At 37.3% G+C, this 16019-nt stretch overlaps 1 protein-coding gene across 1 annotated transcript in view; it reads left to right on the plus strand.

Annotated features, from left to right (window-relative positions):
* The window catches only part of pth2ra (parathyroid hormone 2 receptor a), a 58046-nt gene that overhangs the window by 14368 nt on the left and 27659 nt on the right, over positions 1 to 16019 (plus strand). The window contains exon 7 of the mRNA XM_084421738.1: positions 14400 to 14553. Within this exon, the coding sequence (XP_084277864.1) occupies positions 14400 to 14553 (154 nt within the window). The remainder of the gene's footprint in view (positions 1 to 14399; positions 14554 to 16019) is intronic.

Genomic DNA, 16019 nt, shown 5'->3' on the forward strand with positions numbered 1-16019 from the left:
CATTATTAATAATAATTGGAATCTGTGTCATACAACAAGAATAGAAGTCAATTTACTTCTAAACCAAATTGGACAGTAGTTTTTTTGTGATGTAAGGTGATGATATCAAGAGATCTGAAGAGAGTTACACAGTCAATAGTGCTGTTTCAGTAAAACATTTTTAGGGCATTTTAAAAGACAGAACAAAAGTTTCAGACATTCAGGTGAGCTGTTCAGATCCTCCAGGTGTATTGACAACATAATCTGCACCTTGCTTTCCTCCAGCGCCTCTTTGATCATCTGTCAGAAGCACTGAAGCTCTCAAGGTTACTCTTAGTTTCTGGCACTTTCATGTGTCTTGAGTTGATACATCTGTTATTGTCCATACTCAGAATAGCAGCTCCTTTCACTGGGTTGTTGCACTCCTTTGGGGGAAAGTAAGAACAGCAGAGAACATTAAAGTGATAGTTAACCTAAAAATGAAAAGTTTGTGATCATTTAATCACCCTCATGTCGTTCAAAACCCACCTTACTTTCTTGCTTCTGTAGAGCATTAAAGAAGATATTTAGCAGAATGTTCATGCTATACTTTTCCATTTAATTAAAGGTCCTATGACATGCTGCTTTTTGGATGCTTTTATATAGGCCTTAGTGGTCCCCTAATACTGTATCTGAAGTCTCTTTCCCGAAATTCAGCCTTGGTGCAGAATTACAGCCACTACGAGCTAGTCCCACAATGAGCTTTCCTTAGGACGTGGCATTTCTGTAGCTTTAAATGCTAATGAGGAGGAGAGAGGCGGGGCAAGGTGGAGGGTGGGGGGGTTGTCTTGACCAGCTTGCGGCCACGGTACCATGCGCTGATGTTTACAGTGGATGTATCGCAATGGCTCGTAGACACGCAGTCATTCAAGCTTTCCAGTTTGACCCAGAATCTGATCCGGATGGAGAAGCACCTGAAGAAGTTGCAACTCAGCGGTTACAGCAGGACGTCTCCGAATGGTTAGTTTAAAACATTGTGTCTGGATACGGTACTTTAGTTGGTTTGTTTATGTATGCTGTTACAGTTATTATCATGTAGCTAATGCGAGCCTACGTTGTTGGCTTTTCATGTTGCTCTGATTTGCTATCGTTCTAAAGCTGTATTAGCATCCTTATCAGGAATCTTTGTAGTTTAGACTAGAGAAGACTGTACTCTGGCTAATTTTTTAATGACAAAGTTCTCCATGTCCACGTATATTGAAGTCATGTTACACATAACCTATGATTTACTCCTGAAGATTTACCTCTACTCAACACCTGCTTGTCCACTCTGTCATATATATATATATATATAAAATATCACTTGTAGACACTAACCAGCGCCACTATATTAGTCAGACCTCTGCCATTATTACATTAAGGAACTAAAAAAATACTTTTGTGTTCATATGTACATCCAAACACTGAGCAACTGCCATGCTTCGCTCATTTGCAAGCCATGATGTCTCTCAAGGAAAAAACAATATCGCAATCTCACGGTCGTAGCTCATTTTCTCATGGGCGGGCCAAATTCTCTGGGCGGGCAGAGAAAGGGGAGATAACCTTTCCCCATATGACGACATATAGGGAAGATTCCAGATTGGCCCATCTGAGCTTTCATTTTCTCAAAGACGGAGCAGGATACCCAGGGCTTGGTTTACACCTATCGTCATTTCTAGCCACTGGGGGACCATAGGCAGGCTAGGGGAACTCATATTAATGTTAAAAAACCTCATAAAGTGACATTTTCATGCCAAGGGACCTTTAAAGCATACAAGGGCTGCCAAGTTGCAAAAACGTCGTACTGTATATGCATAATAGTCTGTATGACTCATGCACGATATTCTAAATCTTTAAAACCTTTAAAGCCATACAATAGCGTTGTGTGAGGAACAGATCGATATTTCTTCCTTTCCACCGTAGCCCTCTAATCTCATTTGAGTATACACATATTAAAACTTGCCACATCACATGCATAAGTACGAATTAAACTGAATGACTTCACTTTTGTTCCTCAAACAAAGCTATCATATTCGATAAAATTTCCTTTTGTGAAGATAGTCAGGTTTGGAACGACGTTTGGATGAATAAATGAGAACTGAAAAAAATTGAACACTGATTAAACCCAACATCTCATTCTCATTCATAAGCTGTTTACCTCTCTCTCTCTGTGGACAGAATATAGAGCTAATGTTGGAAAAAGCACTGTAATTATAGCTAGTTTTGCACATAAAATGCAGTAATTATAGTTTATTCAAATCACTTATGACAGATAATGTTTTGATTAGTCAAGAAATGTTCCGCTACATTTATGGATATTTGTGGTAAATGAAAACTCAAACATCAGGATACATACCTTTTTATGTTATGAATATTCAGTATGCTAATGGGTATCTCTAACTATACAGTGAGGATCATAAAACTGTATAGAAAAATCCTAAAGGAGAAACTGTGAGATCAAATGCAGAGCAAATGGAGACTTTTATCTGTCTGTTACTGTAATTTTTTTCCTGACAAATCCTGTAGACCTTGTTAATCTCACATATGTCTTTTTTTAGAGTTTGGAGGAAATCTCAACAGTCACAAATTATGCTAAAATTTTCAGAAATAAGATTTTTTATTTGATTTAAGTCTCTTATGCTTACCAAGCCTGCATTTATTTGATCAAAATTACATTAAATACAGAAATAATGCGAAACATTATTACAATTTAAAATAACTTTTTGCTATTTTAAAATGTCATTTATTCCTGTGATGCAAAGCTGAATTTTCAGCAGCCATTACTCCGGTCTTCTGTGTCACATGATCATTCAGAAATCATTCTAATATTTTGATTTGCTGCTCAAGAAACATTTCATATTATTATCAATGTTGAAAAAACTTGTCCAAACAGATTCTGAAATTTTTTGTAACATTATAAAAGTCTTTACTGTCACTTTTGCTGAATAAAAGTATTAACTGCTTTAAAAATGATATCTAATGGACCCCAAGGGTATAGTGTATTGCAGGATCAGCGCCCTTTGTTGGTCTTATAGAGCAACATTCTTATCAAACAATCATATCTGTAACCCTACAATATATCCAGACTAAAAGTGTGGAGTGAAAGCACAGCTAAAAATCATATCTTAAGATTTGATCAGTAGTTGCTGTTGCAGGCATCACTATTATTGATTATACTTGGTGTTTAGGGATTTCAACAAACTCCTAATCCCTGATATTATAAAACTATAGTGCATAACTCATCCTGCTGCATTTGGGTTCAATGATGCCTCAAATGTGCAGCTTGTTGAGGAGAGGTGTTCTATTACCTTTTCTACGTGATCAGACTTACGATTATCACCTGCTAGGCAATAAATCAAGTTTAAATATCCCATAGACTTGCAATGAAGGGACCAAGCCATATCTAGGGACCAGAATGCCATAGTGGGAGGCACTTTTGAGTCTTTTGGACCAGTATGCAACCACCTAATATATACAATGACATTTGGATGGACAGATATTCTCGTCACAAAGTCTATGAGTGGCTGAGAAGACGGGGAGGTTAAAGATTCAAAATCCAATGAGGATTTTTCATGTGCATCTGAAACCTGCTCACAGCACAGACAAGATTTGATCTTTTGTTTTATTGATCGTGTGGTTGAGGATTGGGAATGTATGTTTTAAAGCGTGATTTGCTTTTGCAGATATGTACAGAATAAAATTGGAGAGAAGTCACGAGGAGTGCTTCTGTGATTGACTGTTACGCTGTCCATCTGCTAACACTCACCTGTTATAGATGTTCTTCAAATCAGCCTAAATGGGTCAGACTTGGTAATGGATGGACTAATTACTAAGTAAACAACTCATTCACTCTCACTTTTCACTCTCACTTTTGGTCACGTTCGAATCGAAATGAACGTATTATCTGTGAGTGAGGCGGTTTTGAGTGACCTCTCAGGTCTGTTAAATTAAAGCTGCACCTCCATGTCTACTATATATACAACCCCCATGACATTCTGTTTATTTTCTGGACTAATAGTCTTAAAGGACGAGGAACAGTCGTAACAAATCAAAGCTACACAAAATATGTTTGTTATGGTTTAAATGTTTTTATTTGGTCTTTCAGCAGAAAATCATTTGTAACTACACTTTTTTTTATGCAAACAAATAAAACTAACATCCTGACAAATAAGAATGAAAGAAAAAAACCCACCCAAAAATTCAACCCAAAGGTGCTATCCAGTGGTAAAAGCAGGTTATGAAGGCATAGTAAACATTAATCACTAGCTTGCAGAAAATAAATAAAAGGGGACCAAATTTTTTCAAATAACAAAATCTTGTTTTTTAGAGCACTCCTAATTCTTTCTAAATGTAGTGTACCAGTCATCTCTGTTAGCCATAGTTTAATCGTTGGAACTTCCTTTTTCTTCCAAAACAAAAGAATAAGTTTTTTTGCAGAAATTAAACCATACGAAACAAAATGTTGTTGTACCAGTGTAAGTCTAAAAAACTCTTCCGAAACTCCAAATATAATTAACATAGGATCTGGTTCAAAACATATGTTCAATGTATCTGAAAAAACCTGGAAAATCTTTTCCCAGAAACTTTGTAATTTTGGACACATTACAAAGCAATGAGACAGGCTGGCATCTAAAATTTGACATTTGTCACATAATGGAGACACCTCTGGAAATATTTTGTTCAGTTTAAACTTGGAATAATGAAGCCTATGAAGCACTTTAAACTGAATAAGACAATGTCTTGCATTAATGGAACACCTGTGGATACGTTCAAGACTGCGTTCCCACATTTCACTAGAAATTTCTACTGCAAGTTCCTCTTCCCAGGCCGATTTAATTTTCTCCATCGAAGGACCTTTCACCTGTTCTAAAGCCTTGTACAGAGAGGAGATGGTATTACCATCTCTATGATGTCTTTCCAAAAATGCATCCAGATACATAGGCGTGGCAGTAACATAATTAGAAATGTTAGACTTCACAAAGTCTCTAATTTGAAGGTACCTAAAGAAATTATTTGAAGGAATATTATATTTCTTACACAGCTGTTGAAAGGAAGCAAATTTTCCATTAATATATAGATCCCCTATACTTCGTAGCCCTAAATTTTTCCACATCTCAAATGCATTGTCTAACGTCGAAGGGCAAAAGGAGGGGTTAGCTGAGATAGAGAGCAGAAAAGACATCTGGATGAATTTAAAATGCATCTTTAACTGTTTCCAAATACGAATAGAATTATGAATAACAGGATTGTGATTATAAAGTGAACTAGCTATACTTGTGGGTGATAGAAGTATTGCGTTAATGGAATAAGGGAAGCATTCCTCCTGTTCCAGCATCAGCCAGCTCTCCCCTAACATAGTAGAATCTATCCATGTAGTCAAAACCCTCAGGTTTGCCGCCCAATAATAGTAAAGAAAATTAGGTAAGGCGAGCCCACCCTGTATCTTGGATTTACATAGGTGCTGCTTAGAAATCCTATGGACTTTATAGTCCCAGACAAAAGGAACCAGTATAGAGTCCAATTTTTTGAAAAAAGATTTGGGCAGAAATACAGGAATGTTCTGTACCATGTACAAAAATTGTGGGAGAAATATCATCTTAATTGCATTTACCCTGCCCAGAAGAGAAATGGGAAGAGTTCTCCAGAACTTGATCATGGATTTAAGTTTAACCAACAGGGGATGAAAATTAGCCTCAACTAAGTTGGAAAACTTTTTTGTCACCTCTATTCCTAGATATGTGAATTGTTCTGAAGCAACCTTAAAGGGCAAGTGATGAAGCCAAGAAGGATCTTTGATGGTGACTGGCATCAACACACTTTTTTCCCAATTAATTTTATATCCTGCAAATGTACCATATAAATTAATCAAATTAAGGATATTTGGAATGCTGCTATTGGGCTCAGAAATAAATAAAATTATATCATCTGCATATAACGCTAATTTATTATCAGTATTTCTGGTTTTATAACCTTTGATACCAGAATGGACTCTAATGGCCTCAGCCAAGGGCTCAATCGCTAAAGCAAACAAAAGTGGTGACAGCGAGCAACCCTGTCTTGTACCTCTATATAGATTAAAACGAGAGGATATTGTTTGATTTGTGAGAATTCTTGCACATGGACTAGAATACAACAATTTAATCATTGCAATGAAATTTTCTCCAAGATTAAACTTCTTTAGTACCTCAAATAGGTAAGGCCATTCAATTTGATCGAATGCCTTTTCCGCATCCAGTGACAGAATGGCTAAATCTTGTGCCCGGCCTCTGGAGGAGTACATTATGTTGAAGAGACGCCTAAGATTAGAAAAAGAGTTACGTTTTGGTATGAAGCCGGTTTGATCTGGGTGCACCAAATTTCTAATTACTTTGTTTAATCTATGTGCCAAGGCTTTTGCCAGAATTTTTTGATCTGTATTTAGTAGTGAGATCGGCCTATAAGAACCCAGTTCCTCTGGGTTCCTTCCTTTTTTGGGGATTACAATAATAATTGCCTCATCTAGAGAGGGTGGCAGGGATTGATCTATAAAAGCCTGTTTGTAAACCCTAGATAAATAAGGTGAAAGTAGATCATTATAGGCTTTATAGAATTCGTTACAAAATCCATCTGGACCAGGAGTTTTACAGCCTTTTAGAGATTTTATAGTATCTGATATTTCTTTAATAGTAATGTCTGCACCTAACTCGTCAACTTGTTCTTGATTTAATGAGGGAAGATTCTGTTGGTCTAGAAACTGAACCATAACTGAGGGGTCTATACATCCTTTGGATGAGTATAATGCCTCATAAAAAGTCTGGAACCTAGTATTTATATCCCTAGAAGAAGTGAGAGTTTCTCCTGTGTCTGATCTAATTTTGTATATTGTGCGTTCAGATATAATTTTACGGAGTTGTCGAGCTAAAAGTTTCTGAGGTTTATCACCGAATTCAAAGTATTTTTGCTTTACATAAAGAAAGGATTTTGAAATTTTAGAAGAGAGAATTTGATTCAATTTGTATTTAAGTGCACAAATTTCTTTATATTTTTCAATACATGGATGTTTAGCATTTTCAATATCTAATTCTCGAATTTTGATTTCCAATACCTCTAATTCAGCTCTACTTCTTTTTCTTTGAGATGCCTGATAGGAAATAATACAGCCCCTAATGTATGCTTTAAATGTGTCCCATATCACCCCTATAGACATGTCAGGCTTGTCATTGAATTCAAAAAATTATTTTATCTCCTGTTTTAAGTAATTGATAAAGTCTTTATGTGTAAGTAAATGAGAATTAAGCCTCCAGTTTCTTTGTGGTTTCTCCATATTATCTAATTGAATAGAAAAAGTAACTGGGCTGTGATCGGAGATAACAATATTATGATATTTAGCCGTACATACCTGGGGCAAAAGTTTAGCATCCAGAATAAAATAATCTATTCGGGTGTAGACATTATGGACTTGGGAATGAAAAGAGTATTCCCTATCCGTCGGATAGAGAAGTCTCCACACATCAAACATATTAGAATTGGTTATATATGCATTCAAAAATTTACTTGAATTGGAACTAACTATTTTTGTGGAGGAGGATTTGTCCAAATACGGGTCTAGGACACAGTTAAAATCACCCCCAATTATGAGATTTGTATCTGAAATATCAGGAATTAAGTCAAACAATTTTTTAAAAAACTCAGGTTTGTCACAGTTTGGTCCGTAAACATTGACTAATGTCAATGGCACAGAAAATACTTCTCCAACAACTATCACATATCTCCCTTCTTTATCTGAAATAGTTTGATTATTTTTAAACGGAACCCCTTTACGAATAAGGATAGCTGTGCCTCTAGATTTGGCAGAGAAATTGGAATGATATATTTGTCCAATCCACTTGCACCTCAGTCTAACGTGGGCAGTGCGTTTCAAATGAGTCTCTTGCAGGAACATAATATCCGAAGACAGTGATTTTAAATGAGATAGTATTTTCCCCCTCTTAACTGGTTCATTCAGTCCTTTAACATTCCAGGTTGAAAAATTCAGTGAAGCCCCTTTTGCATTTAGATTATTAAACATAAACAGTGATTATAACAGACATCCTAAACTGCTCCAACCAATTACACTGGTAGTTGTTACCGTGGAAACCTTTAGCACCGACCCACCCTCCCAACAAAACATTAGATAATAACAGAACATGTTTAGCTGTTACAGAAACAAATGTACAGCACAACTTTCCACGAAGTTGTAGGCAAGAAAAGAGTAAGCTAAAAAATAAAACGTAGAAAAGAAAAGCCCACCTCCGCATATTACCTTTCAAAGACTTCACAACGGTCCAGCATCTAACGTTAGTCCGCTAATTAAAGAAACTTCCAACAAAACAACAGGAATTCTTCTCGAGTTCTTGTTCAAATTCTACTTTCCTGCCCCAAACTGCTCGGTTGCAAATTTCCATGCTTCGTTCGCATCAGTGAAAAGCTTCTCTCCCTCACTGTACGTCACCCGCAGCTTCGCAGGATACAGAATGCCAAACTTCACACCAGGTTTATCCCGAAGGAGCTGTCGTACTCTGGCAAAGGCCGCTCGACGTTTGACCACAGCCGAAGGGTAGTCTCTGAAAATCTGGATGGAGCGAGCGTTAAAGGTTAGCTTTCTTTGTGATGACACTTTGCGCATGATGCTTTCCATGATATGGCCATGATGCACTCGAGCGATGAAGTGGCGCGGCGGTTCACTGTCCTCGGGTCGGGATCTAAGAGCTCGGTGCGCTCGGTCCAGAACAGGAAGTTCATCTAGTCCAAGCACCTCCATGAGCAGTTTAGCTACAAATTCTCTGGCACCTTGACCGCTCTCCAAACCTTCTCGGACTCCCGCGATTCTTATATTTTGTCTCTTAGAACGGCCTTCCAGATCGATGCACTTCTCCGTTAGTGCTGACACCTCCTCGGACAGATTCTTAACTTTGGCTTGTAGTTTCGTAACAGCATCTGACCGTAGCGGTCTGTTCAAGGTGTTCGAGAGTTGTACGGTGGTCATTTATGGTTAACTGCATTACATCAAACTTCGCATCAATTTTCCTCTCCAGCATCGCCATCTCTCCTTTCAAGCTCTCTGTAATATCAGTTTTAACCTTGCCCAAATCCACTCGGAGTGATTCAATTGCAAGTAGCACAGGGTCATTAGGCCTAACGTTACTCGCGGTTGAGCAGACCTCTTCCGTCTCGCCCGCGCACGCGGTCGAACTTTCTCCCTCAGCAGCATCTTTCTTTCCTTGTTTCTTCGACGGCATTTAGAAAAGCAGGTTGCAAATTATACTGGACGTATGCAACACTATAAAGGCTTTGAGATCCCTTTCGGACTTTTTGTTGTCTTGTTTTGATGAAATTTGAGTGAAAGTCAGCGGAGCTAAAACACACACGTCTTACTGCATCCTTAACCCGGAAGTCCTCTCCAAAATATGTTTGTTGCTGTATTATTTTTGAAGCAATGTAAATGTAACATTACATGATGACATTACGTGTCTAGACATGGTGTAAAGCAAATGATGTAGCTAATCAAATTTAAGGCACTGATGTTTGAACAACCACTTGCTCTTCACCCCTATACCTAAACTTACTATTCAGACTTACTCACCACAGACTTACATGTGGTGCCATCCCAGCGAGGTACACAATCACTTTCACGGACCTTTATTTTGACTGGTCCCTGCAGGCGGAATGACCTGCCTAACTCAACCAGAGGTGCTGAGTCTTTGTCCATTTTCAAGAAACCGCTAAAAACACATTATTTTCGCCAGCACTTGACCCATTAACCCAGATCACTTTCTATTCTATCTATTTTTTCTATTTATTTAAAAAAAATTGCTATTGTACTCCTCAAGTTCCTTTGGATAAAAGCTTATGCTAAATAATTAAATGTACCGTAAATGCAATGTTTCCCATGTCTTTAACTCATAAACTGTGTAAGGCTATAGCTATGCATCTGTATCTGATCCGTAGAGTTTAATATGGAGTTGGCCCACCCTTTGCAGCTATAACAGCTTCAACTCTTCTGGGAAGGCTTTCCACAAGGTTTAGGAGTGTGTTTATGGGAATTTTTGACCATTCTTCTAGAAGCGCATTTGTGAGGTCAGACACTAATGTTGGACGAGAATTACCTGGCCCGCAGTCTCCGCTCTTATTCATCCCAAAGGTGTTCTATCAGGTTGAGGTCAGGACACTGTGCAGGCCAGTCAAGTTAATCCACACCAAACTTGCTCATCCATGTCTTTATGGACCTTGCTTTGTGCACAGGAACAGGAAGGGGCTATCCCCAAACTGTTCCCACAAAGTTGGGAGCATGAAATTGTTCAAAATGTCTTGGTATGCTGAAACATTAAGTGTTTCATTTCACTGGAACTAAGGGGCCAAGTCCAACCCCTGAAAAACAACCCCACATCATAATCCCCCCTCCACCAAACTTTACACATGGCACAATGCAGTCAGGCACGTACCATTCTCCTGGCAACCGCCAAACCCAGACTCGTCCATTGGATTGCCAGACAGAGAAGCGTGACTCGTCACCCCCAGAGAACACGTCTCCACTGCTTCAGTGGCGGCGTGTTTTACACCACTGCATCCGACGCTTTGCATTGCACTTGGTGATGTAAGGCTTGGATGCAGCTGCTCGGCCATAGAAACCCATTCCATTAAAACTCTCTACGCACTGTTCTTGAGCTAATCTGAAGGCCACACGAAGTTTGGAGGTCTGTAGCTATTGACTATGCGCCTCAGCCTGCGCTGACCTCACTCTGTGATTTTATGTCATCGTGGAATATTTAGTTGTAAAGAAATTGCATGAATGGACTTATTGCACAGGTGGCAACCTTTCACGGAACCACCCTTGAATTCACTGAGCTCCTGAGAGCGACCCATTCTTTCACAAATGTTTGTAGAAGCAGTCTGCATGCCTAGGTGCTTGATTTTATACATCTGTGGCCATGGAAGTGATTGGAACACCTGAATTCAGTGATTTGGAGGGGTGTCCCAATACTTTGTATTGTACCCAATACAATATAGTGTATTTTGCACCCAGTAATGTGAAACGTTAAACAAAAGATCTTGACCTCACAGTCATTATTATTGATTATGTCCAGAAGGCACTGGATGAACAAATTTCTCTCACAGCACAACTGTTAAAGGGTGTAATAAACAGCAATCTTCAGTTCCACATTCTAATATGCTGATTTGGTGCTTAAAAAACGAAACATTTCTTATTCGCTGCTTAATATTTTTGTGAAAACAGTGGTACATTTTTCATGATCCTTTGGTGAATAGAAAGTTGAAAACATTTATTTGAAATAGAAATCTTTTGTAACATTATAACAATCTTTACGGTCACTTTTAAACAATTTAAGGTACTATACGGTTATCCAGACCACACCTATTTCTCATATATACATGGTCCGGATAACCCGGATAAATTATTTACGTGTGGTCACGTGTGGTCCGGATAACCGTATAGTACCCAATTTAATGTGTACTCACTAAATAGATGTCACAGTTATGTTTAGTTAGTTTCATTTTCAGGGGCTTTTAGTTTGTTTATCTTCAGTCACATGCTTCCTTTGTTCTAATTTCCTGCCTGTAGTTTCCAAGGACACTCATTCAATTAGCACACCTGTTCGCCCTTGAGTTCATTATCACTCTGCATTTTAGTTCCTCCTTTTGTTCAGTTTTGTTATGTGTTACACGCTGTGTTGTTCTGCTTTATCCTGTGGATTTTTCTGAGTTTGTCTTATTTAATAAATACCTTTGTTTTGGACCTTTTGAATCTTGTCCATCTTCCTCTGGACCTAAACGTTACAATAGAAGTATTTCTTTCTAAAACCTGTAAATGAGACAGTAGTGTGTATAAACTCAAGTGTATAAATACAAATCAAGATATACTATGAGGTGAATTTGTCTATCCTTAGTGGTCTGTCAAGGGGCAAAACAATCCCACAGACACATACTTTTTTGTGTCTTTTTCAGACACCGGACAAACCAACTGAGCCTAGTCTTAAACTTGACTGATCATCTATTTTCATATTTTGAAGTGTTCAAGAGTCCTTCTCCTGATCTTTTTCAAGTGTAGATTGAACTGTGCCACAGCACAGGTAATGTTTTCTAAAATGCTCCCTGTGCTATAGCTACTTTTCCCCTCTTTGCTCCCTTCACTGTTATATGTCCAAAGTCAGAAAAAGAAAGTGAATAAGTGTCCTCCCCTAGAATCCAGAAGCTACTTGCTTTATTTAAAAAGAAAACAATTGGGATTCAATCACTTCCTCTTAATGAAAGAGCTTATAGACAGTTGTAAAAAAAAAATCTAAATCCAGTTTACCCCAGTGCAACATCTAATACCTTTAAATTGATGACATTTAACAGTGTTTTTTTGTGTGCAATAGACTGTAATAGACTGATTGTGTCTGGGATTACTGACTGAGACTCTTTTGAACTTTATTGATGCTCACATTAGACTTCCAATGATACTATACAGTAATCTTATATCATTGTCAACACCTTTTGACTGAGATGACTGACAGGACATGACGATATAGGTGCCACTGGAAATGTATTTATGGGATATTTGGAATACCAATGTGTTCATAAGTTTTTTTACCACAGATTTTTTTACAGTCGTTACATAAACTTATTTCTAATCTTTGATGGCAGTGAGACAATTACAGACTGTTTGAATTCTTTAAATCAAAATTATTTGAAAATTAAAAGGATTTTTTTTTTTGTTCAGAGGGACCATTTTTTGGCAAAACTGAAACACTCAAATACTTGCCAAACTCACAAACAAAAAGACTTTATTTCATGCCAGTAGTTTCCATATAAAGATATATATTTAAAAAATAATACAGCAACAAGAACATTTTGTGTGTCTTTGATATCTTACGACTAGCTGTTGCTCTTCTTTTAAGAAGGTAAATATTTAGATTCCTAAAACAGTAAAATCAAAATTTGTTTTTCAGTTTAGTTTGGTAATTTTTTTGACACTTTACTTTCTTGTTAAAACGGAACACTCAAACACTTTATGACAAACCCACAAACAAACAAAATGATAACATTATTTTTATTATAACAGAATTTCCATATAACATTTTTGAAACACATTTTACCCTTTACCAAAATCAGAAGACTTTGAAAGTTCGGAAGACTTATCTTCTCTGATTGTCTTGTCAAATCATCACGATCAGTTAATTCAAAGAGAATATCCATAGAAATGGAGCAGTTCTTTTGATTTCCCTCAAAAAATCTCCCCAGAATTATCATTATTCCCAGCATACATAGGAAGTCTTTCAAGAGTCCTTGAAAAAGATTCCTGGTATATCTTCAAGAAGTTGCCTGAGACAATACCAAGATTGTGTGGAAGAGTCTAGGCTGAGGATGGCTAGAAAATAAGAGAGAAATATCCGTCATCTGTAAGCTTTGATAATGATTGTGATGTGAAATCCCTTTTAATTCAGTTCATTGGTCTGGAAATGCTTCATGGCCATTAACCACACAGATCTGTCATGGCAGTGAGCTAATAGCTTCATTAAAGTGCAGCTCTCTATCTACAGCATCAGCCAGTCACCTGACTGTAGTGAAAGGTTGTCATTTTGTCACACTTCTACTGTCCTAAAGAGTGTTTCTGTCATTTGACACTGACAGTGTTATCTTAAATGAAGTTAGTGAGCAAATTATTCTAAAAGAGGATTCATGACGATGAGCGGAATGTAAAAGAGAAGACTTAAATCTGACAGTTCACCCTTTCTTTCTTTCTTTTTGGCCATACAGTGAAAGCCAAAGGTGTTTTGATATTCAAAATTTAAAGTCAAGTCAAGTCAAGTCAAGTCAAGTCAAGCCAAGTTTATTTATATAGCGCTTTTCACAATACAGATTGTATCAAAGCAGCTTCACAGTATTAAATTAAAATAATACATCAATGTTTGTTTCTAGTGGAAACCGTCCACAAAGCATTCTTCATAATATCTACTTTAGTGTTCTGCAGAAACTTTAAATTAAGTAAAAAAAAAAGTCTCTTACTGCCCTTTTGTTCACAATTGATGCAGTGTTTAAACAAAAAGAGCACATTACAGAGTCTTATAGATGAATTTTGCTTTGATCTAAAGAAGCCCATGTGATTATACGGATTGTACCATAACAGAAACAGAACAAAGGCATCTTAGTTCATTTTGCTCTTCTTTCTTATGTCAGTCTGAACTCAGACTCCTCAACAGAGGACTAGTTTCAACTCTTTTTTTGAGGTGGCCTCCAACCACGAGTAGGAAATAGTTTGTCACAGCTGAAGTATTGCTTCCCTGTCAGTATGTTTACTGATGAACTAAACATTTGGCTCTATATAATCGAAACTGCCATGTTTTGATATGGGTGTTGACTTTTTTTGCTACGCTCTTCTTTTTCAGATGGGTTGTAAAGTGACCGTCTTGCTGTTCATATATTTCCTGGCTACAAACTATTACTGGATCCTGGTGGAGGGCTTGTACCTGCATAGTCTCATCTTCATGGCCTTCTTGTCTGACTCGAAATACCTGTGGGGCTTCACTTTGATTGGTTGGGGTGAGTATGTCTACTGAATGTCTTGGTAGTAAATTTCCTAAAAGAGGCAATTTGTTTATATTCCTGCTTCTGTTGGGTTTGTAACATTTCTTAGTAAAATAAATGCTGCTGCTATTGGTTTTGATCTGCTGGGTTTATAGCTTTGTTCATGGACAGTTGGATGACAGTTGGTATTCTCCTCAAAGAACAAGGCCAATCATTTTTTTCACTCATATTTAAATTTTGGCTGCCTTTGTTGGACACACACACACACACACACACACACATGTGCGTGTGTGTGTGTGTGTGTTTGTGTGTTTTATGCTTACCAAAGCTGCATTTAGAATTTATAATATATATATTTCCCTCCACGAAATGTACTCTGATCTATAGCATGTTGACAAATGAAATCACATTGTACGTAAGAATATACGCACCACACAGGAAACGCAATTTACTAAATTGACTTTTCCATGAATGGACATGTCATCATGTGAAAACCCAGAGCAAACCAACAATGAGGACCCTGGAGAAAGAGCGAGCAGAACAAGAAGAGGTGTTTACTGAGAACAGATTAATAGAGAGGACGGAAACCACAGGGAGGAAGTAAATAGAGTAGCGGGAAAAAAAAACAAAAGAGCCGCTCAATTAAGCATACAAATCATTATCTGTGCAGTATTACGTATTTTGTATCACATGGTGCTCCCTCTACTATATTCTCTATTTCTGGATCCAGTGGTGGAGTTCTTCACTCCCTCTCCATGCAGCTTTAATGACGGAGTCATTTTTTGTCCATGCACAAGAGATAGCCTGCAGAGGTTTATTGAGCATCACTCAATATTCAATGCTTTTTTCTTTAACCTATAGCTTGAGAAAACACTGTATTATGTGGAGGAAATTCTTTGCTCAAACATTATTGTGAGGCTTGATATAAGTACATCTTCAGAAGTATACAGAATCATTTATCTTCATTATATACTTTAGATAAATGTGCTTTTTTCAGTAGTAAAGCAGTGTGTTCATAGCTAAATATGTAATCAGTAGAGAACACTAATATAGTTTTAATGTGAGTAATGGCTGGTGATAAATGTGTTAGCTGACAAGAATGCAATACTTCATTATAAACTGAAATTGAACTGTTTGGCTAAATGAAGAGTCTGCTTAAATCGCTGTGTAAATTGTTTCAAGGGCATTGACCTTACTTTTGATCAAATCGACTTAGAAAAACTAATTTAATTTGTAATCTGGAGCTACTTAACATTTCATTTTATTTAGTTGTGCAGTCTGATGCCCCCACATAATATTAAAATACTTTGTGTTAATAAGAGAAAAATGACTCCACTTTATAATTGAGTGGATAATATATATGAGAGGTTAACTGTTGGAAATATTATGGTCTGCTGTGTGACAGTGGACCATTCCAAACGAACTAGTGAAGTTAAAGAGTTGATAAAAAGTGGTGAAAGTTAAAATAAAAAATAACTTGT

This window comes from Rutilus rutilus (genome assembly GCF_951802725.1).
Source record: "Rutilus rutilus genome assembly, chromosome: 10".
Taxonomy (NCBI): Eukaryota; Metazoa; Chordata; class Actinopteri; order Cypriniformes; family Leuciscidae; genus Rutilus; species Rutilus rutilus.